Genomic DNA, 19,656 nt, shown 5'->3' on the forward strand with positions numbered 1-19,656 from the left:
AAAGATATTAAAGATGATATCAACAGATGGAGAGATATACCATGTTTTGGATTGGAAGAATCAACATTGTGAAAATGACTATACTACTCAAAGCTATTTACAGATTCATTGCAATCCCTATCAAACTACCAAGGGCATTTTTCATAATACTAGAACAAAAAATTTCACAATTTGTGTGGAAAGACCCCAAATAACCAAGGCAATCTTGAAAAAGAAAAATGGATCTGGAGGAATCAGGCTCCTTGACTTCAGCCTATACTACAAAGCTACAGTAATCAAGACAGTATGGTACTGGCACAAAAACAGAAATATAGATCAATGGAACAGGATAGAAAGCCCAGAGATAAACCCATGCACATATGGTCACCTTATCTTTGATAAAGGAGGCAAGAATATACAATGCAGAAAAGACAGCCTGTTCAATAAGTGGTGCTGGGAAAACTGGACAGCTATAAGTAAAAGAATGAAATTAGAACACTTCCTAACACCATACACAAAAATAAAATCAAAATGGATTAGAGACCTAAATGTAAGGCTAGACACTATAAAACTCTTAGAGGAAATCATAGGAAGAACACTCTTTGACATAAACCACAGCATGATCCTTTTTGACCCACCCTTTTTGTTTTGAAATAAAAACAAAAATAAACAAATGGGACCTAATGAAACTTAAAAGCTTTTGCACAGCAAAGGAAACCATACACAAGACGAAAAGACAACCCTCAGAATGGGAGAAAATATCTGCAAACGAATCAAGGGACAAAGGATTAATCTCCAAAATATATAAACAGCTCATGCAGCTCAATATCAAAAGAACAAACAACCCAATCCAAAAATGGGCAGAAGATCTAAATAGACATTTCTCCAAAGAAGATATACAGATTGCCAACAAACACATGAAAGCATGCTCACCATCACTAATCATTAGAGAAATACAAATCAAAAATACAATGAGGGGCTCCCCTGGTGGCGCAGTGGTTGCGAGTCTGCCTGCTGATGCAGGAGGCACGGGTTCGTGCCCCGGTGTGGGAGGATCCCACATGCCACGGAGCGGCTGGGCCCGTGAGCCATGGCCGCTGAGCCTGCGTGTCCGGAGCCTGTGCTCCACAACGGGAGAGGCCACAGAGATGAGAGGCCTGCGTACCGCAAAAAAAAAAAAAAAAAAAAAAAAAAAAACTACAATGAGGTATCACCTCACACCGTTCAGAATGGCCATCATCAAAAAACCTACAAACAATAAATGCTGGAGAGCGTGTGGAGAAAAGGGAACCGTTTTGCACTGTTCGTGGGAATGTAAATTGATACAGCCACTATGGAGAACAGTATGGAGGTTCCTTAAAAAACTAAAAATAGAGCTACCATATGACCCAGCAATCCCACTATGGGCATATACCCTAGAAAACCACAATTCAGAAAGAGTCATGTACCAGAATGTTCATTGCAACACATTTACAATAGCCAGAACATGGAAGTAACCTAAGTATCCATCAACAGATGAATGGATAAAGAAGATGTGGCACATATATACAATGGACTATTACTCAGCCATAAAAGGAAACAAAATTGGGCTTTTGTAGTGAGGTGGGTGGACCTAGACTCTGTCATACAGAGTGTAGTAAGTCAGAAAGAGAAAAGCTAATACCGTATGCTAACACATAAATATGGAATCTAAAAAAAAAAAAGAAAAAATGGTTCTGATGAACATAGGGGCAGGACAGGAATAAAGATGTAGATGACGCAGATGTAGAGAATGGACTTGAGGACGTGGGGAGGGGGAAGGGTAAGCTGGGACCAAGTTAGAGAGTAGCACTGACATATATACACTACCAAATGTAAAATAGCTAGCTAGTGGGAAGCAGCTGCATCACACAGGGTGATCAGCTTGGTGCTTTGTGACCACTTAGAGGGGTGGGATAAGGAGGGTGGGAGGGAGTTGCAAGAGGGAGGGGATATGGGGATATATGTATACATATATCTGATTCACTTTGTTATACAGCTGCAACTAACACAATATTGTAAAGCAATTATACTCCAATAAAGATATTAAAGAAAAAATGAACTGTTAAGAAGGAAATAAATAATATCTCATAAGTAAAATTTTAAAAGATTTAAAAGTAAATAAATAAGTGGGAGTTGTCTAACAATGGCAAATTCTGCTAGTTAAATATAAGATCCCTGAAATCACATTTAGCACTGTTGTTTTGGAGTTTTCTCTCTTAAATATGTTTAGTGAGCATTCTAAAACGAAAAATAGCCAAAAATATGCTACTGTAGACATTATTCAGCACTTAAAGCTATTTCACGTGATTTTTATACCACTGCACTTTATTAAAAGTGACCGTCCAAATACATAATTTCATGAAAGTAATATATTAACACAACTGAGTCATTTTTCTCAGTCTGACTTGAACAGTCTTTTTTTCATTCTTAAGTAAGGCACTGGTAATGTTTCAAAGTGTGATTTAATTCTGCAATTTTATTGAAGGTCATGATGTTATCAATTTCTCTAAGGAATAAAACAAAATAAGGTAACTTTCTCATATTTCATCAATTCTGAGACACCTACTTTTTATATTTTAACATGTCTTGAAATCAGGTTGTATCTTAATTGATGGCATAACATAGTTTATCTAGCCATGTTTTTTTCCTTTCTTAGTATACATAAAATATTGATATATCTTAACAATTGTTGGCGTCTTAAGTTCAATTAAATATGTTAAATTACAAAGAGAAGAACTCCAAGAAAGTGGGATCACATGTTCAGTAATATATTAGTTTGCTAGGACTGCAATAACAAAGTACCACAGCCTGGGTGGCTTAAACAAGAATTTATTTCCTCACAGTTCTGGAGGCCAGAAGTCCAAGATCAAGATATCAGCAGGGTTGGTCACTTCTGAGGGCCTCTCTTCTTGGCTTATAGTTGTACTCTGTATCTTCACATGGCCTTCCCTCTGTGTCCTAATCTCCTCTTCACATAAGGACACTAGTGATATTGGATTAGTGATCACCCAATGACCTCATTTAACGTTAGTTACCTCTTTAAAGACTGAAATACAGCAATGTTCTGAGGGGCTAGGGGTTAAGACTTCCACATATTAATTGGGGGGGACACAATTCAGTCCAGTAACAAAGAGGATAAATAATGGATGAAAGATAGAATGGCACAGAAGCAGCATTGTAAAAGGTCTAGGGTAGGCCTGGTATTGCCACTTTTATGTCATCGAGCAAGACAGTTTCTCTGACCCTCAGTTTTCTGATCATTAAAAAAGGATAAAATTTTCCCTGTCCTATTTTAAGAATCTAATAGAAAACACACATAAAAGCATTTGGTCAACTCAAGGGTTCTCTTCTTATATAAGTTATCATTCATACGTATAAAACTATTGATTGCTACAGCTGAGAGAAATCATAGGTTATAAAGAAAGGATTGCGGTTTTAATGAATGTAATAAATTCTTAATTTTTTAATGTAGTTGCAGGGCAAAAATATGTTGAGAAAGAAATAACAGCATAATTAAGGTATATTCTTCCAACCTAACATGACAACAAATTAGTTTATTTTAATAAATAATTAGATATACCTATTTGAATACCTATTAGAATAACCCAGTATACTCAGGAAGTGTATCTTTTTTTTTTTTTGCTTTTCTAACTACTTCCTGGTGCATTTTGGTCTTTTTTTTAAAGTTGTTTTTGTTTGTTTGTTTTTAAAATTAAATTATAGTTGATTTACAATGCTGTGTTAGTTCCTGGTGTACATCAAAGTGATTCAGTTATACATATATATATAGTCTTTTTCATATTCTTTTCCATTATGACTTATTACAGGATATTGAATATAGTTCCCTGTGCTACACAGTAGGCTCTTGTTGTTTATCCATTCTATATATAATAGTTTGCATCTGCTAGTCCCAAACTCCAGTACCTATTTCCCCCACCCCCTCTCCCTCTTGGCAACCACAGTCTGTTCTCTATGTCTGTGAGTCTGTTTCTGTTTTGTGGATGGGTTCATTTGTGTCATATTTTAGATTCCACATTTAAGTGATATAATATGGTATTTGTCTTTCTCTTTCTGACTTACTTCAGTTAGTATGATAATCTCTAGGTCCATCCGTGTAGCTGCAAATGGCATTATCTCATTCTTTTTCATGGCTGAGTAACATTCCATTGTATCTATGTACCATATCTTCTTTATCCATTCATCTGTTGATGGACATTTAGGTTGCTTCCATGTCTTGGATATTGTAAATAGTGCTGCAATGAACATTGGGGTGCATGCATCTTTTTGAATTATGGTTTTCTCCAGATATATGCCCAGGAGTGGGATTGCTGGATCATATGGCATCTCTATTTTTAGCTTTTTCAGGCACCTCCATATTGTTTTGCATAGTGGCTGCACCAATTTACATTCCCACCAACAGTGTAGGAGGGTTCCTTTTTCTCTGCAACCTTTCTAGCATCTATTATTTATAGACTTTTTTTAAACATCTTTATTGGAGTATAATTGCTTTACATTGTTGTGTTAGTTGCTGCTGTATAACAAAGTGAATCAGCTATATGTATACATATATCCCCATATCTCCTCCCTCTTGCGTCTCCCTCCCACCCTTCCTATCCACCCCCTAGGTGGTCACAAAGCACCGAGCTGATCTCCCTGTGCTATGCGGCTGCTTCCCACTAGCTATCTATTTTACAGTTGGTAGTGTATATATGTCCATACCACTCTCTCACTTCATCCCAGCTTACGCTTCCCCCTCCCCAAGTCGTTAAGTCCACTCTCTACGTCTGCATCTTTATTCCTGTCCTGCCCCTAGGATCTTCAGAACCATTTTTTTTAGATTCCATATATATGTGTGAGCATACTGTAATTGTTTTTCTCTTTCTGACTTACTTCACTCTGTATGAAAGATTCTAGGTCCACCCACCTCACTACAAATAACTCAATTTCATTTCTTTTTATGGCTGAGTGATATTCCATTGTATATATGTGCCATATCTTCTTTATCCATTCATCTGATGGGAATGTAAATTGATACAGCCACTATGGAGAACAGTATGGAGGTTCCTTGAAAAACTAAAAATAGAACTACCATACGACCCAGCAATCCCACTACTGGGCATATACCCTGAGAAAACCATAACTCAAAAAGAGTCATGTACCACAATGTTCATTGCAGCACTATTTATAATAGCCAGGACATAGAAGCAACCTAAGTGTCTATAGGCTTTTTAATGACCGCCATTCTGACCAGTGTGAGGTGGTACCTCATTGTAGTTTTGATTTGCATTTCTCTAATAATTAGCAATGTTGAGCATCTTTTCATATGCTTCAGCCATCTGTATGTCTTCTTTGGAGAAATGTCTATTTAGGTCCTCTGCCCATTTTTTGATTGGGTTGTTTTTTTGTTATTGAGCTGTATGAGATAGGAAGCATATCTTCTGCAGCACTTTCATACATCTACTTTTATCAGTATCAACTATTTTAGCACTTAACTGTTGAACAGACAGATTGGGTCAATTCAGTACATTTTGTACATCATATCTTAAAGGAGAAATTTTGCCAAATATTATTTGATGATGATGGTACCTTCCTGTAAACTACATTTCTGTTTCTCCTTGGAAATATGTTCTTTTTAATACTTCACTTCTTAAAGAATCATTTGATAAAAAATATTTAAATGAAGATAGATAACTTTTATTCAGTTTGGGCTCACTTGACATATCATGAGTTATCTTTTTCAGGTAATGAAATCAGTCAAGTTGAAGGGCTTGACAACTTAGAAGTCCTTCAGGAATTGGTAGTGGACCATAACCGCATCAGAGCCTTTAATGATAGTGCCTTTGCCAAACCAAGCTCTCTGTTGGCACTTCACCTAGAGGAAAACAGACTACGAGAGCTGAGCAAATTACAACCTTTGGTAAAACTAGAGAAACTCTTCCTAGGATATAATAAAATCCAGGTAACATTATTTATGAGATTTACAAGACTTAACTCCTTTGAATATAAAGCTTCCAAGCACACCAATGAAAATTTTGCTAGTGTGTTATTTATCATTTATATGGGATGCAGAAATGCTCACCCTGCTGCTAGACTTAAAAACCCAACCAACCCACATGCATCTACCTGCAGATCCTCTAAGAGATATTTTTTGTTCCTGACTTCTCTTGGTCCAAGCTATTTGTGCATCTCAATCTCAAATGCCCTCTTCCCCTTTAAACTTAACATATGTACTTGGTCTACCTGACATTTGAATCAACTCCTGATAATGGACTTCGACTTGGCTTTAATAATCCATCTTTCCCCACTCAAGGCTTCCTAAGCTAGCATCCTGCATTTGTTTCACCTGCTCATAATTCAGCCAATTTCCATTAGGCCACTGCCCCAACTGAGCCTGCCCAAACTCTCTTCTGAGGTAGTATGCAGATAAGAGGGTTGAAGGTATTTCTCCTAACATTTCTCTCAGGGTTTTGCTGATGATCGGTTAGCCCTCCTTTTACCAATTTTGATATTTCTGCCCATACCTCTAAGACAATCTTGAAGACAAACTGAGCTGTATACTGCCCTGCAAGGGCAGGGACCAGTCTTTCTTGCCCACATTTGTATTAGTATATAGCAAAGCGTCTGGTCCATAGTAGATACATGATCAATATTTGTTAGTGGCTCTTCTTGCTGGAGTTCAGGAAGTCTTTTCTGGAGTGATATAAAAGCCTGTTCAAGGCTACAAGGAAATCATGAGCAGTCCCCCTTTCTACACAGCAACTAGGAAATATATATACAGAGAAAATTACATACAACTCACACATCAAGGGTCAAACAACATTCATCTGAGAAAAAGCCTGCCAAAACTGGCAATGGTTCTTCCAAAGCTTTATCCAGAAGAAATCTAAATTAGAATAATTGCTATCCTATAGGAACTCTTTCCAGTGATAGCAACTGAGCTAACACAAAGAATATGTCAAATCAACTTATATGAATCTGAGACCTTACCCAGTATCAAGCTTTACTAATAATTTCAAGGATACACAGGGTCTGGGGCATTCCTGTGGCTTCTCAAATTCCACTTCCAAGTGATCTAAAATAGGTCTAAAAATTTTTATAGTTACTAAATGAATTGGCTAAACCCACTAGTCATCCCAAATAAGAAGAGGAGCATATCAATAACTTTGTTTTATTACTATGAACTAGCAACAACCTGAAGCTGATCTTGTTGCCTAAATTTTGTCAGCAATAGCATTTTAGAAATAACTTTGCAGAAACTAAATATATTTGCAAACTTTCACCAATGTTAAATAGATAATAATAAATAATCCCATCCAGTATCAAAGGCAAGTCATTCAACTAGAGAGATAGTTTTTCAACTATATACATTAACATCAGACATATCAGTATTAAGTCCATTCAATATGACATGCTCCTTCATGGTTAAGGTTGTGTTTGATATGCACCTTTGAAGTTGTTTAGACTAGATTCACCTCCTTTTCTACACATCTAGGTCAATCCTCTTGGGAATTAACCAAATATAATCTGAGTTTTAGAATAGATCATAAGTCTTCTGAAAAAAATATAGTCTTTCTTAGTAAGGGCTGCTGTATGGCCTATTTCCCATGTTAGCATGTCATCTTTACCCAGTCATGTATTTGGAGTCAATAGTACACAGATCTGTCTTTAATCAACAATACAGAATATTGTCAATCAAGCTCACTTCAGAAGATTCAATCATGAACTCGTTGCAATCCAACATTTACATATAATTACTTCAAATCAGCATATATTTAAAGATGTTGGGTCTAACCAAATAATAACTTACTGCTTAATTTTTTAATAGGATATGGCAGAACTGGAAAAACTTGATGGTATCTCTTCCCTCAGAGAGCTTACAGTTTATGGCAATCCAGTGAGTGTGTTATTTTTCTAAATTATTAATTTATTTTAAATATAATTTATAGTTATATATAATTTATTTTTATATAATGTGAGAAAAGATTTAATTTTATCTGTTTCCATATGCATAAACAGTTATCCAAGCACAATTTATTGACTAGTGTCTTCTTCCAACTGATTACAAAATAAACTGTCATTGTCATATACAAGAGGGTCTACTTCTTGGTTCTACTTTGTATTCATTGGCCTATTTGTCAATCCCTATAACATTACACTGTGTTAATCACTAAAGTTTTATGTTAAGTCTTGATGTCGAGTAGAGTAAGCACCTCTAATTTTCCTTGTCTTCCACCTTCTCTTTTTTTTTCTTCACTGTCTTGGCTATCCTTGACCCTTTACACTTCCTATGAGTTTCAGTAAACAGCTTCTCAAGTTATATGAGAATCTTGTTGATATTTTAATTGGAATTGCACTGAATTTATACATTAATTTTGGGAAAAATTTGCCACCTTTCCCGTCGGAGTCTTTGAAGGGATCAAATAAGTAGCATCCTTACTCACCTAACATTTGAACGAATTGAGAAATATGACAGTGGCAGATAGAGAGCTGAGAATATTTTGCTTAGCTTAGTGAGAAAGCCAAAGGGGCCTGCTAACAGATGCCAAAAGTAAGTCATGATGACCCAGTAGCAGGAAATACTTCACTGAGGCCTTTCCACATGGGAGGAGAGCTTCTCCTGGAGGAGCAGAGGCATTCTCCCAGCAATAAGCTCCTTCTCAAGAGGAAAGACAGGAGCTAAACATACCCAGTTTAATCTTCCCAAATTGGGGCTTCCCTGGTGGCGCAGTGGTTAAGAATCCACCTGCCAATGCAGGGGACACAGGTTCGAGCCCTGGTCCAGGAAGATCCTACATGCCGCAGAGCAAGTAAGCCCATGAGCCACAAGTACTGAAGCCCACGCACCTAGAACCTGTTTTCCACAAGAGAAGCCACTGCAATGAGAAGCCCGCGCACCACAACGAAGGGTAGCCCCCGCTCGCCACAACTAGAGAAAGCCCGTGTGCAGCAGCAAAGACCCAATGCAGTCAAAAATAAATAAATAAAATAAATAAATTTATTTAAAAAAAAATCTTCCCAGATTTATCAGTTAAGTCGCTCTACTTCCCCGAGTGAAGGAGTGAAGGGACTGAGAGAGCCAGTAATGCCACATCATAGAGCTATTTCCACCAAGAAAGCAATACAATAAGCAGTCTCCCCTAATATTTATAGCATTCAGCCTTCTCTTTCACAAACACAAATATCCCTGTGTTTATTTTATGTCCTTCAATAAAGGTCTGCGATTTTCTCCTAAAGGTTTTAATCATCTTTGGTAAGATTTATTCTGTTGTTTTAATAGCTGTTTTAAACAATATCTTTTTATATTTTTCTAGTTGTTTGTTGCTAAAGTATAGAAATTCTGATTTTTGCATATTACTCTTTATCCAGGAAGCTTGCTGAACTCTCTTTTAAATTCTAATGGATTGTAAATTTTGTTGGATTTTCTCTGTAGACAATCATAGTATCTACAAATAATGACTCTTTCTTTCCAATCCTTATGGTTTTATTTCCTTTACTTCTGTCAGTATGCTGACTAGGACTTCTAGTACAGTGCTGAATAGACACAATGATAGTTACTGACCTCAAAAGAATGCTTCTAAATTGTCACTATTAAATATGTTTGCTGTAGGTTATGGGTAGATAACCTTCAACATTTTAAGGCAGTTCCTTTCTAATTCCAGTTTACTACTTGTTTTTATCAGGAATGGACACTGGATTTTAACTAATTGGTAATATAGTATTTCTCTTTAATCTGTTAATATGCAAATTACATTAATAGATTCTGGTGCTAAACCATCCTTAAATTCCTGGGATGAATACTACTTCATCATCTTTTATACTTTATTGGATTCAATTTGCTAAAATTTCATGTAGCATATCTCTATGGAAATAAGTAAAATTATTCTGTAATTTTACTTTATTATACTACTCAAGTTCATCAAGGCTGTTCTTGCCTCATAAAATTAATTGGGGAGTTCTCCTTCTTTTTCTAGTCTATGAATTAATTTATATAAAAGAAGACTTGTGTGTTCCTTGAAGGATAATTAGATCCTGTCTCTAAAACCATGTGAACTTAATATTTTTTGAAGTTAGATTTTAAACTACTTATTCAAACTCTTTAATTGATATATATTATCTAGCTATTTTCTATTAAACTGATAAGAACAGATACTACACTTGTTCTTAACAAAAAGGCAAGAAGGAATTTCTATTTATTCAAAAGTCAATATTGAGATCTTATATTTTTCAATAAAATTGTTCTTTTATCTAAATTTTAAATGTACTTCCATCATAATACTTTCATGAATTTTAAAAATCTCTACTATATTTGTGTTTTGTCACCTTTTTTATATCTAAATTTGTTGGGTTTTTTTGCTTTTTCTCTTTTATTCTTGATGAGTCTTACTAAAGGTTTGTCTATCATATTAATCTCTTCAAATAACCATATTTTGGTTTTATCAAGTGTAATTTTTCTTTTTTGTTCATTAATTTCTACCCTTTATCTTTAGTTTCTTGGAATTTACTTTTTAAAAATATTCTGGAGTAGAATGCCTAGCTCATTAATTTTTAATATTTCTTCTAAATGAATAAATTTTAGGTTACAAAATACTGCTTTAGCAACAGCCTAAAAGTTTTGATATGTCGTGTTTTTCCTGCTATTTCTTAGAATCTACTTTACAGGGACTTCCCTGGTGGTCCAGTGGTTAAGATTTTGCCCTCCAATGCAGCGGGTGTGGATTTGATCCCTGGTCAAGGAGCTAGGATCCCACATGCCTTGCAGCCAAAAAACCAAAACATGAAACAGAAGCAATATTATAACAAATTCAATAGACTTTTTAAAAAATGGTCCACATCAAAAAAAAAATCTTAGAATCTACTTTACAAAAGATTTCTTCTTTAATCTGTGAATTATTGAGGAGTATGTGTGTTAATTTCAAACCTATTAGGTATTTTTAGTTATCTTATTATTTATTTCTAGTGTTATTACATTTTAATCAGAAGAGACAGTCTATTTATACATTCTTTGGTTTTATGAAACTGGCTTTGTGGCCTTGAATGTGCTCATTTTTTTAGCTCAATTTACAGCTTAGAGATCTCTCTCCATTAACGTATATGTATCTACTACATTTTAAAAAAATAGTTTATTCCCTTCTGATGATAATCTTTCTTTCTTTCTTTTGTTATCACAAACAGTGCTGCATATTTCTTCTGTGTTGTCAGTACCCCAGATCATCCCTATATTCAGAGATTTGCTAGAAGATTTGCTAAAAGTCAAGGGACTTAGCATATAGCTATACTCATGGCTAAGATTTATTACTGTGATGTAATGAGGATACACAGCCAGGTGATGAAGGAAAAACACATGGGCAGAGTCTGGAGGAATCCATGTGCAGCCTTCCTTACGCTCTTTCCCTCACATGAGGGGATCACACAGCGTGCACTCTTCACACACCAACAAAAATGTAGCAACAAATGTGTTATATTTCTGCCCAGGAAATCCCATTAGACTTAATAGCATTCAAGGGTTTTTTTGGAAGCTGGTCATGTAGGTACCCTGTGCCAATCACATACCAAAATTCCAGACTCCCAGAAGGAGAGCAGGTTGAACATGAATCCTATTGTTTGTATAAGCAGTCCAGGCATAGTGAACTACCCTTATCAGTTAAGGAATGGTGGGAGAGCTTCCAAAATCCAAGTACCAAACACTTGTCAAGAGCTTCTTGCAAACAGATCCTTCTAAAGATAACAGCCTCAAGCCTACTATGTTAACACTTTCTACACACTTTCTTACGTACATATGCAAGTATTTTTACAGTAGGTTAATACTATGAAGTGATGGATCATACAGTTCAATAGATGTGTATTGAATTAAACTGCATAGTGCCTATGGGAAATTATCATACAAGTTTCAAACTAATTACTTATAAGTGAACTTTTATAATATAATCCTATTCATGAGTTGGGATTGCCTGTAGTTAATGAACAATATCATATACTCTAAAAAGAGACTAAATCTCCAAGTGGTAGCCTTGTTTAAAAAAAAAACAAAACTCCTCATCTTCATTTGGCATAACAGGGAATTGAGAAATCTTTCAAAAAGGGAGTTTGTATTTATATCATTTAATACTACAAATTAGCTGTTACCTGTCATCTCTGCTGTCTATGCTTCTCTATAAAGGTTAATCTTTGAAATAAAGAGTTTTTATAAGGAATGAATTGTTATTTTTAACTTTATTCAGATTTGTAGAAAAATGCTACATCGCCACGTGCTTATATTTCGACTGCCTAACTTACAGATGTTAGATGGAATCCCTGTGAATTCAGATGATAGGGCAAAAGCTGAATTTCACTTCTCTGAACCACAAGAAAAGAAAAATTCGGTAATAATTCTATTATTTACACTTTTTCTTTTTAAATACATAAATTATTAGTAGATGAACATTCTGTCTTGAGTTTTTACTTAAATGTTTAAACCTGATGTATGATGTTTTTCTAGATAATTTTAGTATGTATTTGGTGATTACTGTCAAAAGCAGCTTGATCTGGTGAATACAGCACATACACATAGAAGCTAGGAAAGCTCCTTATTCAAAAAACATACTTTGACATAAAGCAAATTATTTTAAACTGTGTGCCTCTTGCTCCATATGTCAGATAATGCTAGAAGGTAAGAAACTGTAACGTATCACTCTTATAAACAGTGACCAACAATAAAACTCTCTCCACTTAGGAGATAGAAAGGGAAGGAAGGAATAATGACCTCAGACTCTCTGGACTGTAGTTCATCTAACAAGGGAGGTGTGTGCCTCTTTTCTTGTATATTGGCAGAATAATTGGGCCTTTTGCCTATGAACCCTAGTAGGGTATCTGAGCATGATAGGGAAGAGGTTAGAGAGAGAAGCCACAAAAGCATATCATTTGGAAATTCTATCATTGACCACCAGGATTTTTCATAACTATCTTAAAAGACTAAATTTAACACAGAAAAGCCATGGTTTTTGAACAAAGAAGTAATACTATTAGAGCTGTGCCTTTGCAAGGTTTAAGGAAGAAGGAGCTGGAGGCAGAGAAACCAGCTAAGAGGCTTTTAGAATAATCCAAGAGAGAGATTATGAAGACCTGGACTAAGGTGGGGCAGTGAGAATGTAAGTGAACCTCTACTGTCAGTGAAAGCCAGAGAGCAAGGGCATTAGTCAGTGAACTTTTATAATTTAAATTGAAGAGGAAAGAGATAAGACTACTGTAGATGCTTTCATTTATCTCACTGGCTTACCCAACACTCTCCACTCCCTTTGTAAAACAAACTAACGAGTTCCCAGAGCACACTGAACGTTTGATACTAGTAGGCTACTCTCTAAGCTCACTTTTGCCTTCAGCAATAGATTCAAATATTTATTGAGTCGGCTGTGTTTTTTCAAAAACTTGTAACTTTTATTTTAAATAAACAGATACACAAGTACAAATTTTAAATTATTATTTCTATGTTTCTATGAAAGCCAAATGGGATTCTCTGTAAAGTCTGGAAAAAGATCAATTACACAAATCACAAATAATTGATTACACATACACAAATAATATCAAATTAGGTTGGGAGGAAAAAACCCTGCAAAATAAGGAAGAAAATTATAAAAATTCAGACAAATATGTGGGAAAATTTCTTTAAATCTAGACAGTTTCCTGTGTTCAAATTTTCTCCACATGTGGTTGAAATCTTGCTACTTTAATGAAACCAAAACTGGAAATTGTAGGTAAAACCCTTAAGGGTCGGGGCTTCCCTGGTGGCGCAGTGGTTGAGAGTCCGCCTGCTGATGCAGGGGACACGGGTTCGTGCCCCGGTCTGGGAAGATCCCACATGCCGCAGAGCGGCTGGGCCCGTGAGCCATGGCCGCTGAGCCTGCGCGTCTGGAGCCTGTGCTCCACAGCGGGAGAGGCCCCAACAGTGAGAGGCCTGCGTACCACAAAAAAAAAAAAAAAAAAAAAACCCACCCTTAAGGGTGGATTTATCAATCAGATAAAATACCAGTCAATGGACTCTTTCTTAAAGAAAAGGCCTTGACCCTTCATCAAAAGATGTGTGGGCACATGTACTTTTATGTTTTAAATTTTTTTTTAAGAATTATAGATCTAATTCTTATTATTCCCTGACTTTTAAAAATTAACCAAGGGGATTCTATTATGGGTCAAAATAGCTATAGAGACCTGTGAAACTTAGAGCTGTACAATGTTAAAAAGATTATCTAGATTAGGCAGAGGAAATTGGTTCATTTATGGGTTATATTTACAAATGTTTTTCTAAAAACTATGCTTTGTGAAAAAAACCTTAACTACTAATCTGTATAACTAAGAGACAGCACCATCTAATGTCATCTACCGAATTATTGTCACCGTCTCTAGTCTTTAAAAAGAGAATAATTAAAATTTAGTTCAATGATTTACACCTCCTTTCCCTTTCTCTCTTATATTCCATGTGCAAGTCACTTCTTGCTTCCAGAAGTGGAAAACTAAAGGAAACTTTAGTCTCTTATTGCTGTTGTAACAAATTACCTCAAATTTGGTGTCTTGAAACAACACAAATTTATTATCTTACAATTCTGGAGGTCATAAGTCCAAAAAATCAGTCTTACAGAGCTAAAATCACAAGTATCGGCAGGGCTGCATACCTTCTGGAAGCTCTAGGAGAGAATTTGTTCTTTGCCTTTCAAACTTCTAGAGGCTATCTGCGTTCCTTGGCTCATGGCCCTTTTCCAGCAATGGCATCACTTTGACCTCTGCTTCCATCATCACATCTTCTCTCACACTGACCCTCCCTGCCTCCCTCTTATAAGGACCCTTGTGATTGTATTGGGCCCACCTAGATAATCCAGGATATTCTCCCCATCTCAAAATCCTTAATTTAATTATGCCCGTAAAGTCCTTTATTTTGCCACGTAAAGCATTCACAGGTTTTAGAGATTAGGATGTGGACATCCTGTGGGGGCGGCATTATTCTGTCTATCATACCACATATGTGAGGCCTCCAGTGAGAGACCTATACAAATTGTAACATTATATTTTATAAATTCTATTTTAAGGTAATGTTGGCTACATTTTAAAAATTCCATGTAACTTCATAAATACTCACTAAATTCCATATAAAGAAATCACTTAGAGCAACTTTAAAGATCCCAATTTCCATATATTTTTTTAATTAGTTTCATATAGCAAAAAAAATACATAAACTCAAATTGTAGTCAGTGATGGATGATTATTTCACTAAAGGTTTTGCTTGTTGGCTATTCTTTTCTATTTCTCATATAGTGAACTAAGATTTTTTCCCCTTCTATACTACCATGTTGTCTTCAGTGATTCTAGATACCTATTCTTGCCATTCAAATCGGTGCCGTACATAAGAATTTAATTATCTTTCCATTTACTCTATATGTAAATATTTTATTTAAAAATTGGGTTTTAAAGAATTCATCTATATATGGTTAGTAAAATAAAGGGGGTATTTGAAGTCTTTATTTCAGAGAAATCTATTTTAAGATGCAATAATAATTTTTATTTTCCTGGCTAGAAAAAAATTGAGCTATTCATTTAGCTGTTCAGAAGACACAAGAACAGAATACTTTTCAAGTTTTATCAGTTCAGTCTAATGTATTTTTCTTTGTTTTAGTTGCTGCTGTTCTTTCTTTTTAACAGCAAATAAAGAGGAAATAAATGAAATCTAAAGTTGTCCTTTAAACCAGAACATTTTGGTGTTCTGGTTTCAGAAGAAAATTTGACAATATTCTAGTTTAATGATGGGAAGAAACTCCCATGAAGGAATTAGGGAATTTGGGATCAGCTTTAGTAAAAGGCCTGATACCTTAGTGCTCATTACAAAGCTGCATTTTGGTTACATTTACTGAAATATGAGTGAAATGGGTAATTTTACACAAATGGCAAAAGCCTGTGTCTCTAAATAAATTGAATCATATATTCAGAATTCATATTTTTTAAAGTATAAACAAGGTCAGTCTTACTGAAGACAGAGCAGGCATAAATTTCTAGACCAAGAGTCTCCAGCCTAAAATACTTCTCTCCTCCATTTGCTGATTCCTGAAAATCTTTTAAAAGCCTCCTAACATAATTCTCAACTAACATAAAATGTAAACACTGTTTAGAGAGTTAGCACACTCATTAAAAGTGATTGTTATAAGATGCTTTTCTTAGTCCTCATTTTATTTACTTGTTTGTTTTTGAAAAACTAATTAACTGCAAGACACCTGGTGAGGTAATGTGAGGAACACAAAGATGTAGAAGATACAACTCTTACCACCTAGAAATTCCTGTTCCGAAAAAAAGAAAAGATATCACAAAGGGGTAAAGGCTTAATTCTCATTTTCTTAATTCTACACTTACCTTGTTAAGACTCTTTGGAATGGGGAGGTGCCATCACCCTAGACTGTTGTAATGAGTACAATGCAGCCTGAAAAAAACAGAACATAAGGTTATGAGGGGGGTTAAGGGCCCAAAAATCTGTCTGTTTCACAGTTTTTGCCTCATACAAACTCTGAGTTTAGGGAAGCATATAATTTCTGACCTAAAAAATTTTAAGGTGATTATCAGGTGGGGCTTGTGGTAAGGCTAAGGCGACTGATCTGAGTTTTAGAGATAAGGCGTTCTTAACTTTTCTTTTATTATGTAGTTTATTCCTGTTACCAACTCTCCTGTGGATGGTGGATCGTTTGGCCAAGTGAAAGCTCCTCCCATAAAGATAACAAATGTAATTCTGCCTGGTGGATTTAGCCATTACTTGGGATCTGACTTCACTTTAACTCCTGAAGTTGAAGGTATTTTGACAGTTTCTGAGTGAATGTAAAAAAACAAAAACACTTCATTTGAAACAAAATCTCACTTTGATTTCTAATACTACTTAAAATTGCATATTTTACATTTACATTTCCTAAAATTGAATGTTTGTTCAAGTTTCATGTGACCATTCTGAGTTCAAAGAATCTATAGTATTTTTTTTTTTTTTGCGGTACGCGGGCCTCTCACTATTGGGCCTCTCCCGTCGCGGAGCACAGGCTCCGGACGTGCAGGCTCAGCGGCCATGGCTCACGGGCCCAGCCGCTCCGCGGCATGTGGGATCTTCCCGGACCGGGGCACCAACCCGTGTGCCCTGCATCGGCAGGCAGACTCTCAACCACTGCGCCACCAGGGAAGCCCTATATAGTATTTTTTGGTTCTACTCAACTACTAATATGTTGTAACTACACATTTGCTTGCAATTTGAACTTTGTGATACTTGCACAATTGTTCTTGACATTTCTTTTCAAAGCTTTTATTACATTTTGTGTATTTCATAGCAAATGACTACTAAAACCTGTAGTACATCCTGCTAAAAGTAGAAATCAGAGGTTTAAAAATGTTGGTAACAACAGACTCTTGGGGTTCAAAGGGTATCTTACAGAAAGAAGATCAAACTTCATCCTTCAAACCACAATATTATTTTATATATTCATGAAGCTATTAGTAGGGAAGTGTTTCAAGAGGTAGCTCTCTAAAGGAAGGGAGTATATTAAAAGGACAAGGCATGGAAATGTTTCATTCTATTATATACATTTTCATTCAGACTTAGATCATGCCTTTTCTCTAATTCCAGATCTTCACTGGCTACCATTTTGGTGAAATTGGGGGTAGCTACTCTTTCCCTGAGGGCTCACCTCTTCCATTCTTTTTAACATCCCACTTTGCCTCAGACTACTGTTAGACAATAAAACTGAACATCACAATAATAATAAAATGATCTAAAAGCCTACTAAGAATATGCAATTATTTTTAAAGGAAACTCAGTTAAAAGAAATCCAACATAATTTACTCTAAGATGTTATTTTTTGTTTAACTTATTTTTCATACTTCTACATACTTATGGCTTCAAGATTTTAATCATAGTGAGAAATTTAATGCTTTTGTCCAGTAGATAGAACTATCAGTAGAACTAGACATACCAAATTGTTATTAGCCTCCTTAATAGTACAGTGTCATCACTGTCATCTTCAGGAATGTCTTCAATATCTTTGGGGGAGGGCATTAGTTCAACCCTGGATTCATTTCCATAACTTTCTTCTCAGATATCTTTCTTTAAGATTCATTATGCAACTACTTTTTTAGGATTTTCTGGAAAAGTCCTATTTCTTTCCTATTTTCTGACTGTGTTGCCCCAATTTTTGTTTTGAGAAGTATGGTCATTTTATCGATACATTTATTATAGCACACAGCTCTGGATATTTATATTTTTAAAAATTACCAAGAAGGTATCAAATTGATCCACTAGCTCAGAAAAATTTAAGCAGCATTAAGTGCTAGAAATATAGTCCAATTTTTATTTTTATTTAAAATTTTTAATTCATGTTATGAAATATGTATAGCACACAGTCAACTGAAGGACAACCAAACCTTATTAATTATTAATGCTTTTCATTGTTTCATAATTCCTAATTTCAGACAAAAAAGACAAGAATGCAGGGATTCTAACAAGTAATCCTCGGAGCATCCATGCAGAAATAGCTTTTTGGCAACTCAGAGGGATAAATCTCTCTCCATCTCTTTTATCACATCAGAATATGGCATCTCCAAGTGTACAAATATACCAGAGCAACCAAGATGAGGGAAGGTAAAGCTATTCTGTGTTTTAATATCACTTGTCATCATTAAAAAAAAACTTCCCATATTTGCTTGTCATCTATAGAAATAGGAAACTATTAATTGGGAACTACTATTATGGGAACTACTTTTAATTGTATTCTCTCCCAAGTCACTTCTAATCACTGAATATGCAAAGCAGTTCACTTATATTTTGAACAACAGATAAGTTCAACTCTGAAATCACAAAGGCTGAGAATTATGTAAATTCTTCAAGCTTCTTGTAATTCCCAGTTGCCCTTCCTCCAGTTTGGATCCTAGCCCTAGAGGCCAGCTGAAGTCCTAAGAACATGCTACTTCTCATTAAGAATTCACTCTGCTGCTCAACACCTGTCCACCCAGATTTCCAGTTAATACCTATCCTCTAGCTTCTTTGTAGCCAATCTCGGGAGCATGTATTAGAGTGACCTAGCAGCAGATCTAGCTTAAGCCTGGTTCTTGCTGTACTGACTTCCCTGCTATAATCAGTCGTGTCCCACTGAGAATATATTTAGTGAGTGTAATATACTGATACCATATTTTGATATCAATGGTTTATCCTCATGATAACCTGATTTATAGATAGCCAAAAATAGGATATTATTCTCTCTTGTGTTGTCTTTTTGAAATTGTACACATATGAAAGACAAAAATTATTTACTGCAGAATTACCTTAAGTGAGCTGATCCATTAAGAAATTGTCACCATTACTTGACTCATAAATATTTTGTTTCTGACAGAATTCCTGGCAGACACCTTCCAAGATCAAATCGAATGTAACTGCCTAAAGAGAAATGAATATATACCAAGAAACCTATTTCTGTTTAGTAGTTGTGCAAAAACTAGCAGACAGTGTTGGTAATAAAAAATATAAGATAATCACGTTACTTATGTTACTGAAGCACTTCAGTTCCATATGAAGATAATCTCTATCACCCTTGGTGAATTTTATTTAATATCATCTTTCTTAAACTTTCTTTATGGTTATCTTAATTATTCATTTGATTTTCTATGTTAGAAAAATCATGA

General features: G+C 35.4%; 1 protein-coding gene across 1 annotated transcript in view; it reads left to right on the top strand.

Annotated features, from left to right (window-relative positions):
* The window catches only part of LRRC9 (leucine rich repeat containing 9), a gene marked incomplete at its 3' end in the record, with an annotated part of 95,673 nt that extends 76,266 nt beyond the window's left edge, over positions 1-19,407 (top strand). Inside the window, exons 27-32 of the mRNA XM_081230274.1 lie at positions 5,742-5,959; positions 7,826-7,894; positions 12,219-12,359; positions 16,649-16,793; positions 18,451-18,619; positions 19,368-19,407. Coding sequence (XP_081086400.1) covers positions 5,742-5,959; positions 7,826-7,894; positions 12,219-12,359; positions 16,649-16,793; positions 18,451-18,619; positions 19,368-19,407 — 782 coding nt within the window. The remainder of the gene's footprint in view (positions 1-5,741; positions 5,960-7,825; positions 7,895-12,218; positions 12,360-16,648; positions 16,794-18,450; positions 18,620-19,367) is intronic.
* Positions 19,408-19,656: the final 249 nt, after the last annotated feature.

This window comes from Mesoplodon bidens (assembly GCF_964165515.1).
Source record: "Mesoplodon bidens genome assembly, chromosome: 3".
NCBI classification, from domain to species: Eukaryota; Metazoa; Chordata; class Mammalia; order Artiodactyla; family Ziphiidae; genus Mesoplodon; species Mesoplodon bidens.